The sequence below is a fragment of the Lynx canadensis genome, chromosome B2 (assembly GCF_007474595.2).
Source record: "Lynx canadensis isolate LIC74 chromosome B2, mLynCan4.pri.v2, whole genome shotgun sequence".
NCBI lineage: Eukaryota > Metazoa > Chordata > Mammalia > Carnivora > Felidae > Lynx > Lynx canadensis.
The window spans coordinates 80445335-80461477 of NC_044307.1; the positions used below are offsets into that span (position 1 = coordinate 80445335).

Sequence of the window (16143 nt, forward strand, 5' to 3'; positions counted from 1 at the left end):
TTCTTTAAGTGGTCAGACCAGAGGGGTCATGTCTGAAGAGCAGGACAGTTTGTTGCAAACCCCTCCCCCCTTTTAAAGGAATTTAATGGGTCTTGGGCCCTGCAGACCTCCTCTGCTTCTGCTTGTTAACAGTTTTGGGGTGTCAGTTGTTGCTTGTCCTGGCAATATCTTGTAGCTGCAATACCCTTTACTGTTTGTGTTATTGCTTGACACAGACCACTGCTTGACATGAGTAACTCCATCTTGCTGTCTATGCTCTTCTACCCTCTGTCACTTACTGAGTTCTCCTGGCCTAAATATGATTTCTTTTCTCTATTGATCCAAGACTGGCCAAAAATGAATTTAGGAAATCAAAGGGGAAAAGAATTAACAAAAGTTTAGATCTGAATTAATTCACAAAGCACAGATTTCTTATTTTAAGATTACAACATAATTTCAGTAACAAAACTTTTCTGTCCTCACCTTGATTTGTCACAACCATATTTATTATCTTTTTTTTTTTTTTTTTTTCAACGTTTATTTATTTTTGGGACAGAGAGAGACAGAGAATGAACGGGGGAGGGGCAGAGAGAGAGGGAGACACAGAGTCGGAAACAGGCTCCAGGCTCTGAGCCATCAGCCCAGAGCCCGACGCGGGGCTCGAACTCCCGGACCGCGAGATCGTGACCTGGCTGAAGTCAGACGCTTAACCGACTGCGCCACCCAGGCGCCCCTATCTTTTTAAAAAATATTTTGGGGGCACCTCGGTGGCTCAGTTGGTTAAGCGTCCAACTTCAGCTCAGGTCATGATCTCACGGGTCTGTGGGTTCAAGCCCTGCGTCAGGCTCTGTGCTAACATCTCAGAGTCTGGAGTTTGCTTCAGATTCCGTGTCTCCCTCTCTCTCTGCCCCTCCCCGCCTCACACTCTGTCTGTCTCTGAAAAATGAGTAAACCTTAAAAAAAAATTGTTTTTTTAAATATTTATTTTGAGAGAGCACACGTGCAAGGTAGGGAGGAGCAGAGAGAAGAAGAGAGAATCCCAAGCAGGCCGGAAGCTGACAATGCAGAGCCCAATGTGGGGCTCAGTCTCACCACCGCGAGATCGTGACCTGAGCCGAAATCAAGAGTTGATGCTCGACAGCCAGAGCCACCCAGGTGCCCCTGAAATGGAATTCTGATATGGGTGGGGAGATACTTGAATTAGGTATCCTGGGAATTCAGAATGGGGTAGGTGCATCATTCAGATGATGATGAGCACTGTAATTTTAAAGACAATAACTCTGGAGCTGAATGTCATGTATATGCTGAGGACAATCTTAATAGCAAAGACAACAATCACCCAGAAAAGTGAGAAAGCTACTGTACTGCCTGAAAAGAAAAGCTGTCTGACATCTTTCCTGTTTTCAGCAGGTTCAGCTGTACTTCTGTTTACTTTTTATCTGTGAGATTCTTCGGTATTCTTCTATTTCTTTCTTAAGCTAGTATGAGTGCATTCCATATTACCCATATTATCAAATACCACTAAGGTATAGTTTAATCCCATTTGTGATTTTTAAAGCCATAGAAAGCTAGGAGCCTAGAATCACACTACTATAACATAATGAACAATATTGATCTCAAATCAACATCCATTCCAGACATTTATTGTTTATGTAAGGAAATAGTCCAGAGTAGGACCAGAATAGATGTCTAAAAGTATTCACCACAGTATTTTATCCAATATTAGGGGAAAGATTGCCTTGTATATTTAAAATATACAATGATTTTAATGGCTGCAAAATATAAAGAGTTTTTAGTAGCAAAATGGTGATGCTATGTCCTGGAAAAGAACCCAAATCGATTTATATGTAAAATTGATGGCAACTATATAAAGATGTATAGGATTATGAGTTTTTTTCTGCTTTTTATAATTTGAACTTTACAATATTCCCCTGTCCCTCCACCCCTCCCCCCAAGGAAAAGGGAGGAAATTCACCTCCCAAATCTGCATTTAGATCCCAAGTAACTTGAGATTCATACTCCCTTAGAATTAAAAAAAAATTTTTTTAAGTCAGCTGAGGTTTGTGGTGGAGAAATATTTTTTTTAAAGATTCCAGGACAAACATTTCTTCCCATTTTGTAAAGGCATTTGTGTTCTTTAAGCTGGGTTTGGTGTTGGAGGGCTGTAGACTTTAGGGGCAGGGGTACTTGACCAACTTGTTTAGGATCAACAAATCAGCCAGAACTCCTAACACAGTGCTTAGCACGCATAGTAAGCACTCAATATTGAGTTGTTGAATGTCTGAATGCAGCTCTTCTGTCACTTCCTGTGAATGATAATAAAAGATGTGTGGTTATGTGATCCTAGTTCAATGCATTGATAACTTGAATGTACATATGAATTGTGGAGGCCACTTTTAGGCAAAGGCTTGAGCAATGGGAACCTGAGCAAGGTAAAAGGGCCCACAGTGAACACAGAGCTGAATACAAACCGGCTCATTAAGTGACCCACCTCGAAATAGCCGTTGGCCCTAATGGGCTACTTACAGCCAGGCACAGTTTCCAAGATTGCCAAAAAAGAAAATTCCATATGTCCCCTTACTCTATGTAACTGTGCCCCTCACCACTGCCTCCTGGCAGACAGTCTCTCCTTTGCTGTCCTTGCCTGCTGCTCCCTTGCAGTGTATTCAGTAAACTTCTCTTTTGTTCTCCCTGGGCGAATTCTTTCACTTCTATCACCGTCCGGGCTGCTGGGTTGCCCAACCGAAATCACCTTGGGGATCATGTTAGAATACAGGTTCTAATTGAGTAGGTGTAAGGCAGGTACTGAGATCCTTTCTTTCCGGACATGTTCCTAGGTGATGCCACTACTGCTCTGGAGATATTTGAGTTGCAAGAATCAAATTGTATTTTTATCCTAAGTAAAAATAGATGCAGCGGGACACGTGGGTGGCTAGTTGGCTCCGACTTCGGCTCAGGTGATGATCTCGCAGTTGGTGAGTTAGAGCCCCACGTTGCGCTCTGTGCTGACAGCACAGAGCCTGGAGCCTGCTTTGGATTCTGTGTCTCCCTCTCTGCCCCTCCCCTAGCTCACTCGCTTTTGAAAAAATAAACATAAAAAAAAAAAAAATAGATGCAGTGAATACCCCAGAGTAGAAGTCCAACTTGAGGAATGCTGATGTGGAGGACAAAGGCAAAAAAGAAAAAACAAAAACAAAAACTTACAACTTACAGCCCATTGACAAGTACTTGAGACAGCCAGAGTGATCTTCCTCTAGAAGCTCAACTCCCTTGATGTTAATACTTTGCTAGAGGCAAAAGGCAACCTTAGCTTGACATTAGCCAGACCTCCAGGCTCCTGTAAGTCTTCTTTAACATGCAAAAATCCCTTTGGAAACTTACTTTACCTCTACCCCCTCCCCCCAATATAATTTGTTAGCAATCATCCTCTAAACATATGGTCCACTGATATACATCTGAAGGGTCTCATGACTAGGGTTTTACTAGACAGTAAATGACCCCTCAAGGTCCTGGAAACCTTGTTTCCAAATTCCTTAGAGACTTACCCTATCCCTAACCCCCTCCCAACTTTGAAGTATATAATCAGTCACTCCACAACCCCAGTGCAACTCTTTCTGCCCAAGTGTCCTGTCCCCTGCTGTAATAAAACCACATTTTTTTTATGCATCGAAGATGTCTCAAGAATTTTTTCTTGACCATTCGCTCCTGAACCCCAACATTTCACCTGAATGCCATGGTAATTAAATTGTATTATGGGACAGTATTACCAAGTGGAAAAATAGTTGTAAAGCTGTACTGTTGTTACAGCAAGTACTCGGCGCCCAGGAAGAGACAAGCCACACACACTCAGGGAATTAGAAAAGACTGTTGTGCACTGGTGCTGGCCCAGCGGAGTCACCTCCAAAGGCTGAGCCCCGAACCTTGGCATCGGCCTCCTTTTATGGCTGGGATGGTAGGGGGTTGAGAGGCAAGAGAAAAAGGGGAGGGGGCCCTTATCATTGGTGCCATCTGGGCAGTTGGTGGACACAGGAGGCAAACAAGATTACAGAAATTGAAAGTATGCGAGGGGAATATCCATCCGCAGGCATCTGGCTGGCCCCTTTTAGCTTTTTACTAGCTTTTCTTCTCACCTTAAATCTTCAGTTTTTAGGTAAATCACCGGACATATTTTGAGTATAATTATGCTGTATTTCATAGCTAAAGGCAATTTTGCAAAAATTGTTAACTATCTGAAATGGCAAAGCCGGTAACTATGCAGCCAGGTTCATATTAAGTTGTAGTCATGGTATTTTGGGGAGAAGCCAGAACTCTAAAATTGATTTTCAAATAAGGATAGTTGTGTGCAGATGTACAACATGAGAAAACGGTGCCAATTTTGGGTGAAGATTGAGAAATTTTCAGAGATCATTTTTTTCTTCTCTCCTCATGCTTGAACTATTTTTCTAGGCATATCATTAAATTGGGCAATACTAAAGTTGATTGCTTTCCAATAGAAGGTCTAAGAGAAAGAAACCTACTGGAAAATTACAAGTGGAATCTTGTTAAAACATGGCTGAATGAGATTTAAAACTTGGCCTTTGTGTAAAAGAAATCCTGCTATTGTGGCCAGTAAATTTCCTAAAGCAATTTCCATGTCTCTTTATTGAATCCTTATCAAATAACTCCATTGACCACTCACCCTACAAAAATTTCCACTTCTTTGGAATCCATCATTTTTAGGGACAATGTTTTAGAATTACATTCACCTAAATTCTACGTTGCAGCAACAAAAAAATTAAGATTATATTTATATTTGTTGCCCGAACCTGTGTTCTTGCTCCAGTGGTTTTTCCCCAGTGTTAATGCTACTCTTAGAAATGTCAGGGGGGTGTCTGGGTGGTTCAGTCGGTTGAGCATCTGACTCTTGATTTTGGCTCAGCCCATGATCCTAGGGTCATGGGATTGAGCCCTGCGTTGGACTCTTCACTGAGTGTGGAGTCTGCTTGGGATTCTCTCTCTTTCTTTCCCTCTCCCCATCTCATGCTCTCTCTAAAATTAAAAGAGGAAAGAAAGAGAGAAAGAAAGAAAGAAAGAGAAAGAGGAAGGAAGGAAGGAAAAGAAAAAGAAACAAAAAGAAAAGAGAAAAGAAAAAAAAGAAAAGGAAAGAAGGGACATCAGGGCACCAGTGTGCATGAGCTCAGAGAAAAAGGCCATGCTGGGACACAGCAAAAAGTCGCCATCTGCAAGCCAAAGAGGGAGACTTCAGGAAAAACCCAACCCGCCAACACCTTGATTTTGGACGTCCAGCCTCCAGAACTAAGAGAAAATAAATTTGTGTTGTTTAAGCCACCTGTTGTGGTGGCCTGAGCAGCTAACACAGCATCATATATGAGTTTCCCAAGCAAAGTAAGTGGAAAATTAGATCATGTGGCCTGGAAACCTTGCCAGATGACTCAGAGTGGCCCTGGTCATGAGGAAGAAGTGAGTGACAAAGATGTTTGTGAAGAGTTTGATTGAAACTGTTTCAGAAAATAAGCATGAAAAAAAACAATGTTTAAATTTTTTTTAATGTTTATTTATTTTGAGAGAGACCGAGCATGAGAGGGGGAGCAGGGAGAAGGAGAGGAAGAGAATCCCAAGAAGGTTCCACGCTCAGCACAGAACCAGATGCAGGGCTGAATCTCACCACCATGAGATCATGACCTGAGCTGAAATCAAGAGTCAAGACACTTAACTGACTGAGCCATCCAGGCGCCCACCCCAAAATTTTTTTAAATACTAAAAGCTAATGTTTAGCTATTTCATTTATATCCCTTTAAGTATCTTGAGTTTCCCAAAAAAAACCTTTGTTTTCATGAGTTTTCATTGGGGGAAATGGAAGATTACCTTGTAAGTAGAATTTGTGCAAATATGGTTTCATTTTCAGATTAGAATGAAGTATAGCTCTAATATGAAGAAATATGTAGTATGGATGCTCAGTCCAATTAATTTTGGAAATACAATGACATTATTGTGTATAGAATTTACTTTATTAAAGTGAATTTTAAACAAATGCTGTTCGGATAAGTTTGGTGGGTGTTGATCCTGTAGATACCTAGTCTGAGTAACTTATTTGTTTAAATAATACATCAAATTAGAACCCTCTCCTTTATCCCATGCTCTGGCAAGAGGTGGCCATTGTTTACTGGTTCATAGAAAATGCTGGTATTCATTGAGGTCAAATGGAGATGTCCAGTGATGTCTTCCCATTTCTTTTTCTTTCTGGTGTTCTTTTTTTCTTCAGAATCTATGTGGGCATTTCTCATCCTAATGAGTTATAGGTTGTCTCAAATTATGCATTTTCTTGAAATGTTTATGTAGAAAAAAATCTGTCTATTCCCGAGTTCCTCAGTGAAGATATCACACTACTGAGAAAGGACTTCACTTTGAACTGGGACATGCTCCAAGGTGGAGATACACGAAGCAGTGATTATGAAACAGGAACACTTAACAGAAATTTTCTAGGCTAGTTATTTCTATGACAGAACTGACAAAATGCATGCATAGACCCTCTTCTTTAAAATTTCCCTACCAGAGAAATTCCCCACCAAATCAGAAGCCATTGTATCAATCGAAAGAGCTTTGCTTCAGAGAGGTGAAACCTCATGAACCATGAGACACAAACAAAAATAGAAATACTATTATTGCCTTGCATTAAAATAAACATGCACTTCAATAAATATTGAAAAATAGGTAATAGGCTATAAAGTGAAGCATCAATTTTGGCCAAAGCAGGGATTTAGGTGCATGTATGTTCCATGCAGGTGATCTTTAGGTGCTTCTCAATTCCACCTAATCCCAGAGAATATAGTGACGTGCACATAAAGGGCATCATTCATGTGAATAAGCACCTAGGGTCTAAAAGAGGTTGACTACAGGGTGCCCACAATGCTGGCAGTGTGCTTTTCCAGGGAATCCCGGTAACAACTATCCCCAGTTGCTACAGGTGTCCAATTCCTGCAGCACCGTGTATAATTCTGTGGACACAATAGATGGTTATTAAGTGCAGATTAAACCAGTAAGTGTCTTGTCAATGTCGTTTTGGAAAGCTGGAGAAGAATGGGTAGTGGGAACTTTAATTTCATCATAACCTTAAATTACTCTCATCGTACAGGTATTTCTGTGGTACATACAGAAGAATGTGAAATGTATAGAGTTACAGGTGTTTATGAGAAAATAGACCAGTATATTAAATTGAATAAAATATATGCTGCTGGAAAAATTATCCTGGAGTATTTATCAATGGCATGTGTGTCGATCCTCATGCTCACATAGCTGCTTCTCTGACTTTTCCTCTGGGGGGAGCTCCTCTCTGAGGCCAAGGTCAGCTGCACCATCATCTTGTCCGGCTTCTCTCCATTCTCCGGCGTGTAGTTGCCCAGGTCGTTAACCTCCCCGTCACTGTAGCTGCCATCCAGCATGACCCCGCGTGGCTGGGGTATTCCACAGGTGCAGGGAAGCTGCGAACACAGCAAACACACACTGGGATGCCAGCTCAGCTTCATCTCTCGGAAGCCCTTCACAAGAAACTGCAATAGTGGACGGGGTTGCCGTTTCTAGTTTCTTTTATTCCCAGTTAGGGGCAGGTCGTGGGAAAATAATGGTGGTGACACTGTAGTCGTTCTAAAAGAGCAGGTATCTGTTTTTGTTTGAAGTCTACAAAGCAACTCTTAGGAAACATCACGTTGCATCAGAGACCGATGAGAATGTTCATGATCAGATAATTGCCCTGTTCTCCATGAGATCATAAACGGATGTAAGCCCTGATAAAAATGTTTTCTGGTAATGTTATGTGTGTGTGATGTGATGAGGTGGGGATTGAAAGGTGTAGCATTGTGGAGAAGCTTCACTCTTATTTAGTTCTGGTTTTCTGGAGGAGATAACCATGGGACCGCGGACAGGGGGAAGAAAGGAAAGCCAGGCGAGAGGGAAGATGATCGGGAAAATGACGGGAGATGCACAAGATCACATATGAAAGGAAAGTTCCCAGAATGGAGGATGTACCTCCCTGGAAGGTTTTTTATCACACCTCTGTGTTCACAAATAATTGTTTCACAGTGTTGAATTGTCATCGATTTTTAGCACTAAACACTGAACACCACCAAGATTAAAGGGCCTATGTCTTAGTTAACTTGGCTTAGCTCCTGGTGTATGGTAGGTGCTAAATAAATTTTTGAGTGACTGAAATATGTAGCCCAGGGTAAAATTAGCACTGTGTTAACATATTATTTTGTTTGATCTCCACACCAATCGGTGGAGAAGGTTGAGGATGGGATGTCACTACCCACTTCTACAGAGAAGGTCTGACCTTCTCACAGTCCATAGCCGGACCAGACTCTATCCCTGAGCACTTTCTTTACTTATGGTAAGGTCACCTTCTCCCGGAGCTTCCGCTCCTTCCGCTCCTGCACCGTGGTCAGGTAGTTGACGGCTGCATACTCCAGCACCGAGAGGAACACGAACACAAAGCTGACCCAGAGGTAGATGTCCACCGCCTTGATGTAGGACACGCGGGGCATGGAGGCGTTCACGCCCGTGATGATGGTGGACATGGTCAGCACGGTGGTGATACCTGCACACAGAGCGAGAAAAAAGCCCGTGTTTGTCTTTCACCAAACACACTGGGTGGCTTCATGCCTCTGTTCTTTGTCCTTTCTGCTCCTTGGACCTAGAATATCTCCATCCCTGCCTCTCTGTCCCTGCCCCCTACTCATCTTTCAAGATGTAGCTTTTTTTTTTTTTTAATTTTTTTTTCAACGTTTTTATTTTATTATTTTTGGGACAGAGAGAGACAGAGCATGAACGGGGGAGGAGCAGAGAGAGAGGGAGACACAGAATGGAAACAGGCTCCAGGCTCTGAGCCATCAGCCCAGAGCCCGACGCGGGGCTCGAACTCCCGGACCGCGAGATCATGACCTGGCTGAAGTCGGACGCTTAACCGACTGCGCCACCCAGGCGCCCCTCAAGATGTAGCTTTTATGAAGCTTCTCTTACTCCTCCACTGCCCCCTGCTCACCCTTTCCTCACTCCATATACGAACATATTCATTAGAGCAAACGTATCACTTTGTCTTTCTATAGAGCGCCCGCCCCAGATATTTGGGCAGCAAGATGTGAATTTCCATTCAATTGTTTAAAACAGAGTTTATATATATGAGCAGGTATAAATGTGTTTCTTGTAACTCTTTCTCCAAAAGGGAAACAAGAGCACAAGGTATATTTTAGTATTTGTGTCCTTGTTGCTGGTCTTGCAGTCCTGGGCCCGTATAATCAGCCATCAAGGCAATTATGGGCACCCACCCCCCGTGCTGGACCCGGCTGCCTGTTCAGCAATGTTGACCTGAGGACTCAGAGGTCAATTTTGCCAAGAATGATGTTAACCTCATTTAATGGGGATTAGATTTTGAAAACTAGAATGTTTGTTTATTTAGCACAGTAACTATTCAAGCGATAGAACAACTGTTAAAGGACAGGGCATTTGTCAATGGTATTTGCCTGGGATTTCAAATTGAGCTCAGAATGTTTGCTTGGCAAACACCAAATCACAAGGGACTGGGGTCACCTTAAGGGCCAACTCCAAATCAGTGTCACTAAAATCTGAGGGGAGGGGTCACCCTCTCCCTTGAAGCCTCTGAATCATCTGAACAATGGGGGTGTGTGTGACTGAGTGGGTGAAATATTTAAAAGTGGGGAAGAGAGTTGATAGCAAGTACCTATCCATGAAATGCTTACACAATAGGGATTTTCAGACCTGAGTATGTATAAGAATTACCAGGAGACTGTTCAAAATGTAGGTTCCTAGTCCTTTCTCAGAGATTCTGATGCTAAACACATGGAAGGGATCCAGGATTCTTCATTGTTTGTTTTGTTTTAAAAAAATTTTTTAAATGTTTATTTATTTTTGAGAGAGAGAGAGAGCGAGTGCAAGTGGAAGAGGGGCAGAGAGAAAGGGAGACACAGAAACCGAAGCAGGCTCCAGGCTCTGAGCTGTCAGCACAGAGCCCTACGATAACGCGGGGACTCAAACCCACCGACTGTGAGTCGAAGTCGGACCGAGCCGAAGTCGGACATTTAACAGAGTCCCACAGGTGCCCCAGGATTCTTCACTGTTAACAGATCCCCCCAGGGATTCCGTTGCAAAGATCCCTTGGGCCACCTTTTGAGAAGCCCTGTTAGAGAACATGATTTCTTATGCAGGTGAGCAGAGAAAGCACCCACACACCGGGACCACTGACCCCAGAACATGGTTCTAAGAAGACTGAAGGTGGGTTATTTACATTAGCACTTGTGGGGACCTGGAAACAGTTCTTTTGCCACATAGGTTCTTAAGAATGGCATTTTACTTGTGAATCAATAACCCGGTTTTTCCAAGTTACAATGCTAACAGGGGTTTACAATCAATTTGAAATGAATTGTTTTTATCTGGAAGAAATGGCTTGTATTTTCAGATGCCTGGAACGTGCACTTGAGATGTTCCTTACCTAAAGGGACTCTGGCGGGCACAGCTCTGCGGTCGATCCAGAAGGACACCCAGGACAGCATGACCATCAGGGTGGCAGGAAAGTAAGTTTGGAGCAAGAAGAAGAAGATGTGGCGTCGCAAAGTGAAGTTAATGTACAGACGGTTGTACCAGCCTGGGGGACACAGGAGGAAAAGATAGCACACACCATAGCCACTCAGCAACTTCACACAACATATTTTATCTGGGGAATCGTAAACGCCTTAGACACTTCCCTGGAACCTTGCCATACCTTTATAAATTGGGAGGGAGAAAAAAAAACATGGAATAGAGTGATTATATGATAACATGAACCACATGGGTGAGTCCCTCTCAAGAAATCCTTGGCCCCTGTCTTCTACATAAATGGAGCCCCTTGAGACGGCCATTTAAGGCTTATTACTCATCCTTTGGGACAGAGCCCAGCAAAGTCACTGTCACTTGATTACTTGGAAATGCAGACTCTCAGCCCCACACCAGATCTATTGAACCAGAGTCTCTTTTCAACAATACTCCCCACATGATTTATATGCACAATAAAGCTTGGGAAACATTTATTTAAACAAGCCCCTTTGGATTTCTTTATAGAGGAAAATGTTTCAAAGTTAAAATACCCAGCTAACCATAACATTACATTTCAGAACAGTGAAAGGTCACCGGCTCAGCTGTGCTTTAGCTCTTCCCTCGTGTTCTCTACAAGGAAAAAATATGAATGGAGGAGTTCTAACGAACAGGAGAAAGAGGAAGGAAAAGGAGAAGGCAGGATAAATGGGAGACAACAAGGACCGAAAATAAAATGGAGACTTGGCGACATTAACTTGAAAACTTGGTATCCTAGACAATTATAATGCAATAGTGATCATTGTAAAACAGTCCCAGAAAGCGAGTGTAGAGGTGCTATAGACTGAATGGGTCCCCGCCAGATTTGTATGTTGAAACCTAATTCTCTGTGTGATGGTATTTGGAGGTGGGGCCTTTGGAGGTGATTACATCATTAGTGGGATTAGTGCCCTTATAAAAGAGACCCCAGATCATTCCCTTGTGCCTTCCCCCATGTGAGAACACAGGGAGAAGGTGGCTGTCTGTAAACTAGGAAGTTTATAGACATCAGACACTGAACCCGCCAGCATCTCGATCTTGGACTTCCCAGCCTCTAGAACTGTGAGAAGTAAATCTCTGTTGTTTAGAAGCCACCCAGTCTATGGAATTTTGTTATAGCAGCCCGAACAGACTAAGACAAGAGGAAATGTTAGAATGCTAAAGTGAAGTGGAGATCCCCTGAAAAATCAAGACTCCTGAGTGATGTATACAGAAGATGAGATGTGCTGCATTGCCATGTGTTGGAAATAAAACAGTGCCTCTGTTGCAGATTATAAAGACTTAAAAGGTTGCACTTCTTTGTGCAGTCATGCGATGTTTTTGGCAATAGAAGCTTCATAAAGATTTGAACAAGATCATCCTGAAAGATGATTAGTCAAGACAGAGACAAGGGTTGGAGAAAGCTGTTCCCCTCAGCTGCCCAGAGGAAGACCACAGAGCAAGCCCTCAGGCAACCAGAGGGGGCGAGGCCACCCCGACCTGAGCACTGAGGCTCACAAGGTCTTAAGGAGGACCTATGCAAGCAGTATGGTTAAGAGAGGACTGTTTGGGGGGGTGGGGATGGGGCGGAAAAAAAGAGAGAGAGAGAGAATTGGTTGAATGGAGCAGAGAGAATGGAAATCAACAGACCTAAAATTGAACTGTTTGTTGTCTATAAAGGAAGGGGCCCTGGAGATCCTATCAGGGGTGAGATGCCAGCTGCTAAACTGGCAAAGTAATTGGCTCAAACAAACCTCCTCCCATAGCTTCTGTTTGAGTCTTTACTAATATTTCCTAGGTTATCACTTCCAATGCTTTGGTGGTATCTGAAAATCACCTTCCCCAGTGTTTGCCATGCTGATTTAGGGATTTCCACCTTTGGCTTCAAATCCAAGCGCACAAGCTCTGCTCGCTTGACAGCCAAGCCCCCACTCCCTGCCCCCCACCCCCACCCCTACCTGTGCTGCTGTAGAAGGCCAGCTTAGTGGTGGTGTGGAATTCTTGGATGAGGAACTGTGAGAGTGAGATCCGCTCATCTGTCTTCAAGGAGTCGTTGCCTTTTTTCCAGTACAGCATGAGGTCATCCTCTGTATAGGCATCTGAAAGGATGGGAGATAGCATCAGGCACGGCCGGCGGCCGTGGGAGGACAGGCCTGCCTGTGGGGCTCCGTGGAAGCAGCTCCAGACCTCCCACACGGACGACTGGGATTGTAGTAAGAGAGTCTGAATAAACAAACCACAGTCTAAACAAAGCAAAACAAAATCCACATTAATTCTCCCCAGTCTTCCAGAAGTCATCAGAGCAAAGCTGTCAAGCCTAAATGCTCATAATGCCTGCAAAAGTGCTCACTTCACAATTCAGCCTGCCATTTATTAGGTTAAAACAAATGAAGTTGTGGGGTGCCTGGATGGGCTCAGGCGGGTAAGCATCAGACTTCGGCTCCCCTCCTCTCTCTCTCTCTGTCTCTCAGACGAATATTAAAAGAAAAAATGAAGTTGCTATGCTTGTAGATCAGAAATGGATAAATGGCTGCAGTATCGCATACGGTTCAGCCTTACAAGCCCAGGCTAATTTAGCCCTTTCTTTTCTCCTTTCAAAGTGTAGGAATGCATCCATTGATGGCGAACCTATTGCAATACTCTCAGGTAATAAGGGGTGCATTCTAGCAGGAAAGGAGCCACAAAGTGATGGCAGCAGGACACAAGTCCCTTTTCTGCAGGCCTCCTCTTGCTCTTCCTACCCAGGGAAAAATCCAAGTGATTCTCCATAAGGATCACTCCCTCTGGTGCTCCCACCTTAGGTGAGCCCACATCTTACTCTGGTTGAACAAACCTACCTGCGGCCTGGACAGAGCTGAGGTAAAACCTCACAGTTGCCGGTCCAGTCTGCTCATGTGTTAGACAGTTCTTGCTGGAGCTCCCTGACGCCCTATTTCATTCCTCTATTTTCTTCTATTTCTTACCCTTGACCTGCGTGATAGTTGGTGTCATGTATCCCCTCCACTTGGTTAGGCTACAGTACTGTTATTCAATCAAACACGAATCTAGGTGTTGCTCGGAAGATGCTTTGTGGATGTGACACCTACCACCAGTTCACTTTAAGTAAAGGAGATGATCCAGGATAATCTGAGTTGGCCTGATCCAATCAACGGAAAAGCCTTAAGATCAGACCTGAGGTTTCCCCAAGAAGAAGAAATTCTGCCCTTCCTGCCTCCACGGGCAGGATCAGGTCCCACCCGAGGGTTCCCAGCCACCCTTCCTGACAGCTTGTCCTGCAGATGTCAGACTTGCCAAGCCAACCCCCAGGCTCGTATAAGCCAATTCCTTGACACTAAATATCTCTTACTATGTATCTCTGATATTCTGCTTCTCTGTGGTACCTTGACTGATGCAATCTGGAAAAAGCTACATTCCTGATGGAGCCGCCTGGGTGTGGTAGGGAAAACAAGGTTCTGGAGTCAGTGAGTTTAGTCCTTCTTAGCACTATGTCCTCAGGCAAGTTACACCCCTCCTACCCGTAACAGAGATAATAGGAACCTTCTCACAGGATCTGGTGAGGATTACATGACAGCAGGTGGCAAGTCACTGTGCAGTGGGTAGTGATTTCCTTGGTCCTAGGATTTATTATTCCCTTTTCCCACATTCAGTGCCCTATGGAGCTGTCTATCTGGCCCCTGCTATGTGGGGGGTCAACATCCCTGCCCTCCTCAGCCCCAGATGACTGGAGGCAGGGCACCCCTGAACCATTGCCACAGTGCAGGTAGGCTTCAAAGGTGTCCTGGGCCAAAAAGATTCCTCACTTAGGCTTGGCCACCAGCCAGGAAGAGCCAGTGGACAGGTGCTCGGTTGGAGCAGAACAGCTGGAGTTTTGGGGGAGTCCAGACTGCACCCACCAGAGGAAGCGTTTGGGCAAAGACTGAAAAACAGAGCAGTTGTGTAGAGAGCTGGAGATGGAAGCGGTTAGTCCTTGATGCTGCCTCAGCCTTGCCCTTCCTGGGGCCTGGCTTTGAACCTGTCCAGGACTTTGTCCCGATGCCCCTCAGTTGTGCCTGAGAGTCTCAAGCACAGCGTGCGCTCGCCTGGGCAGTTCCCTCCGACGATTTTTGCCAAACTTGTTTTTGTCAAGAAATCTTTTCTTCCACAGAAATCTCATTCAGAGGAACAATTAAACAGGTCAAAAATGAGCTCTCGGGATGGACGGTGTGTAGAAGCAGCTACAGAAGGAGATCCGCATTTGCTGAGCCCTCTACCGCCCTCCCTAGCTCAGGTTCCATAGAACCAACTTTAAAACCATTATGGGAACAGAAGGTTTTAGTTTCAAACTTATGCCTGATTTTCAAAACAACTCTGGACTTAGGTTTAATATCTTAAAAAGTCATTTGTTTTTTTTTAAATTTTTTTTCAACATTTTTTTTATTTATTTTTGGGACAGAGAGAGACAGAGCATGAACGGGGGAGGGGCAGAGAGAGAGGGAGACACAGAATCGGAAACAGGCTCCAGGCTCTGAGCCATCAGCCCAGAGCCCGACGCGGGGCTCGAACTCACAGACCGCGAGATCGTGACCTGGCTGAAGTCGGACGCTTAACCGACTGCGCCACCCAGGCGCCCCTTAAAAAGTCATTTGAGGAGCATGTGGGTGGCTCAGTTAGTTGGGCACCAGACTCTCGATTTTGGCTCAAGTCCTGATCTCACAATTCGTGAGATTAAGCCCCGAGTCGGGCTCTGCGCTTCTCTCTCCTTCTCTCTCTGCCCCTCCCCCACTCACATTTCCTTTCTCTCTCTCTCTCTCTCTCTCTCTCACACACACACACACACACACACGTACAATAAACAAATAAACTTTTAAAAAGATACATAAATAATTGAAAAATCACTTGAAAAGCACAGCCAGGAAGGAGGAGCACATGCTGTTCGTGCTACTGACAGTTCTCGGTGTTTGCGATTACTCGCGGTTTGTGTGCTAATGTCCAGGACAGTCTACTCACAACTTTCAATTTCAAGTGAGCACGTTTGCGTGTCCAGGGGAAATCGGCTGAAGTCCATGTTGCACATTGCAGTCACTGTTACCCTGCAAGCCAAAAGACAAAATCCAAATTTTCAGAGGCTGCAAAATACAAGTACAAAATGATCAAACAGAAAAGGCCTCTGTTTCCTTCCCATGTAACTGCCTCCTTATAATTGATAAGCAAGGTGTCAAGACTTAGGTAAGTAGCCTGCGTATAATACATTGGAGTACTCCGGTTTTTATGTTTAACTCCAGCGTCAGGGTGAGGCCAACAGGGTGTCTATCTCTGTAAATTCTATCACATTGAAGCATATTAACAAAGCAATGGCCTCTATCAATATAAACCTGTGAAATAAAAATTCATGTGATACTGTTTCCTAAAAGAAATCATAGGAGCATATATTGTTCTCTTGTTGATAAATTCCATTTTTTCTGTTCATTTGTCGATTTTATCAATATCCAATATTTGTATACAATGTATCAGGAATAATATTAATGAGGGGCACCTGGGTGGCTCATTTGGTTAAGCGTCTGACTCTTGATTTGGGCTCAGGTCATGATCTCA

The 16143-nt window shown here is 43.9% G+C and overlaps 1 protein-coding gene across 1 annotated transcript in view; it reads right to left on the reverse strand.

Moving 5' to 3' along the window:
* Window positions 1-5691: 5691 nt before the first annotated feature.
* The window catches only part of GABRR1 (gamma-aminobutyric acid type A receptor subunit rho1), a 29303-nt gene continuing 18851 nt past the window's right edge, over window positions 5692-16143 (reverse strand). Inside the window, exons 5-9 of the mRNA XM_030315960.2 lie at window positions 15559-15641; window positions 12531-12671; window positions 10478-10630; window positions 8373-8569; window positions 5692-7457 (exon numbers count right to left, since the gene is read on the reverse strand). Of these exons, the coding sequence (XP_030171820.1) occupies window positions 7164-7457; window positions 8373-8569; window positions 10478-10630; window positions 12531-12671; window positions 15559-15641 (868 nt within the window). The 3' untranslated portion in view covers window positions 5692-7163. The remainder of the gene's footprint in view (window positions 7458-8372; window positions 8570-10477; window positions 10631-12530; window positions 12672-15558; window positions 15642-16143) is intronic.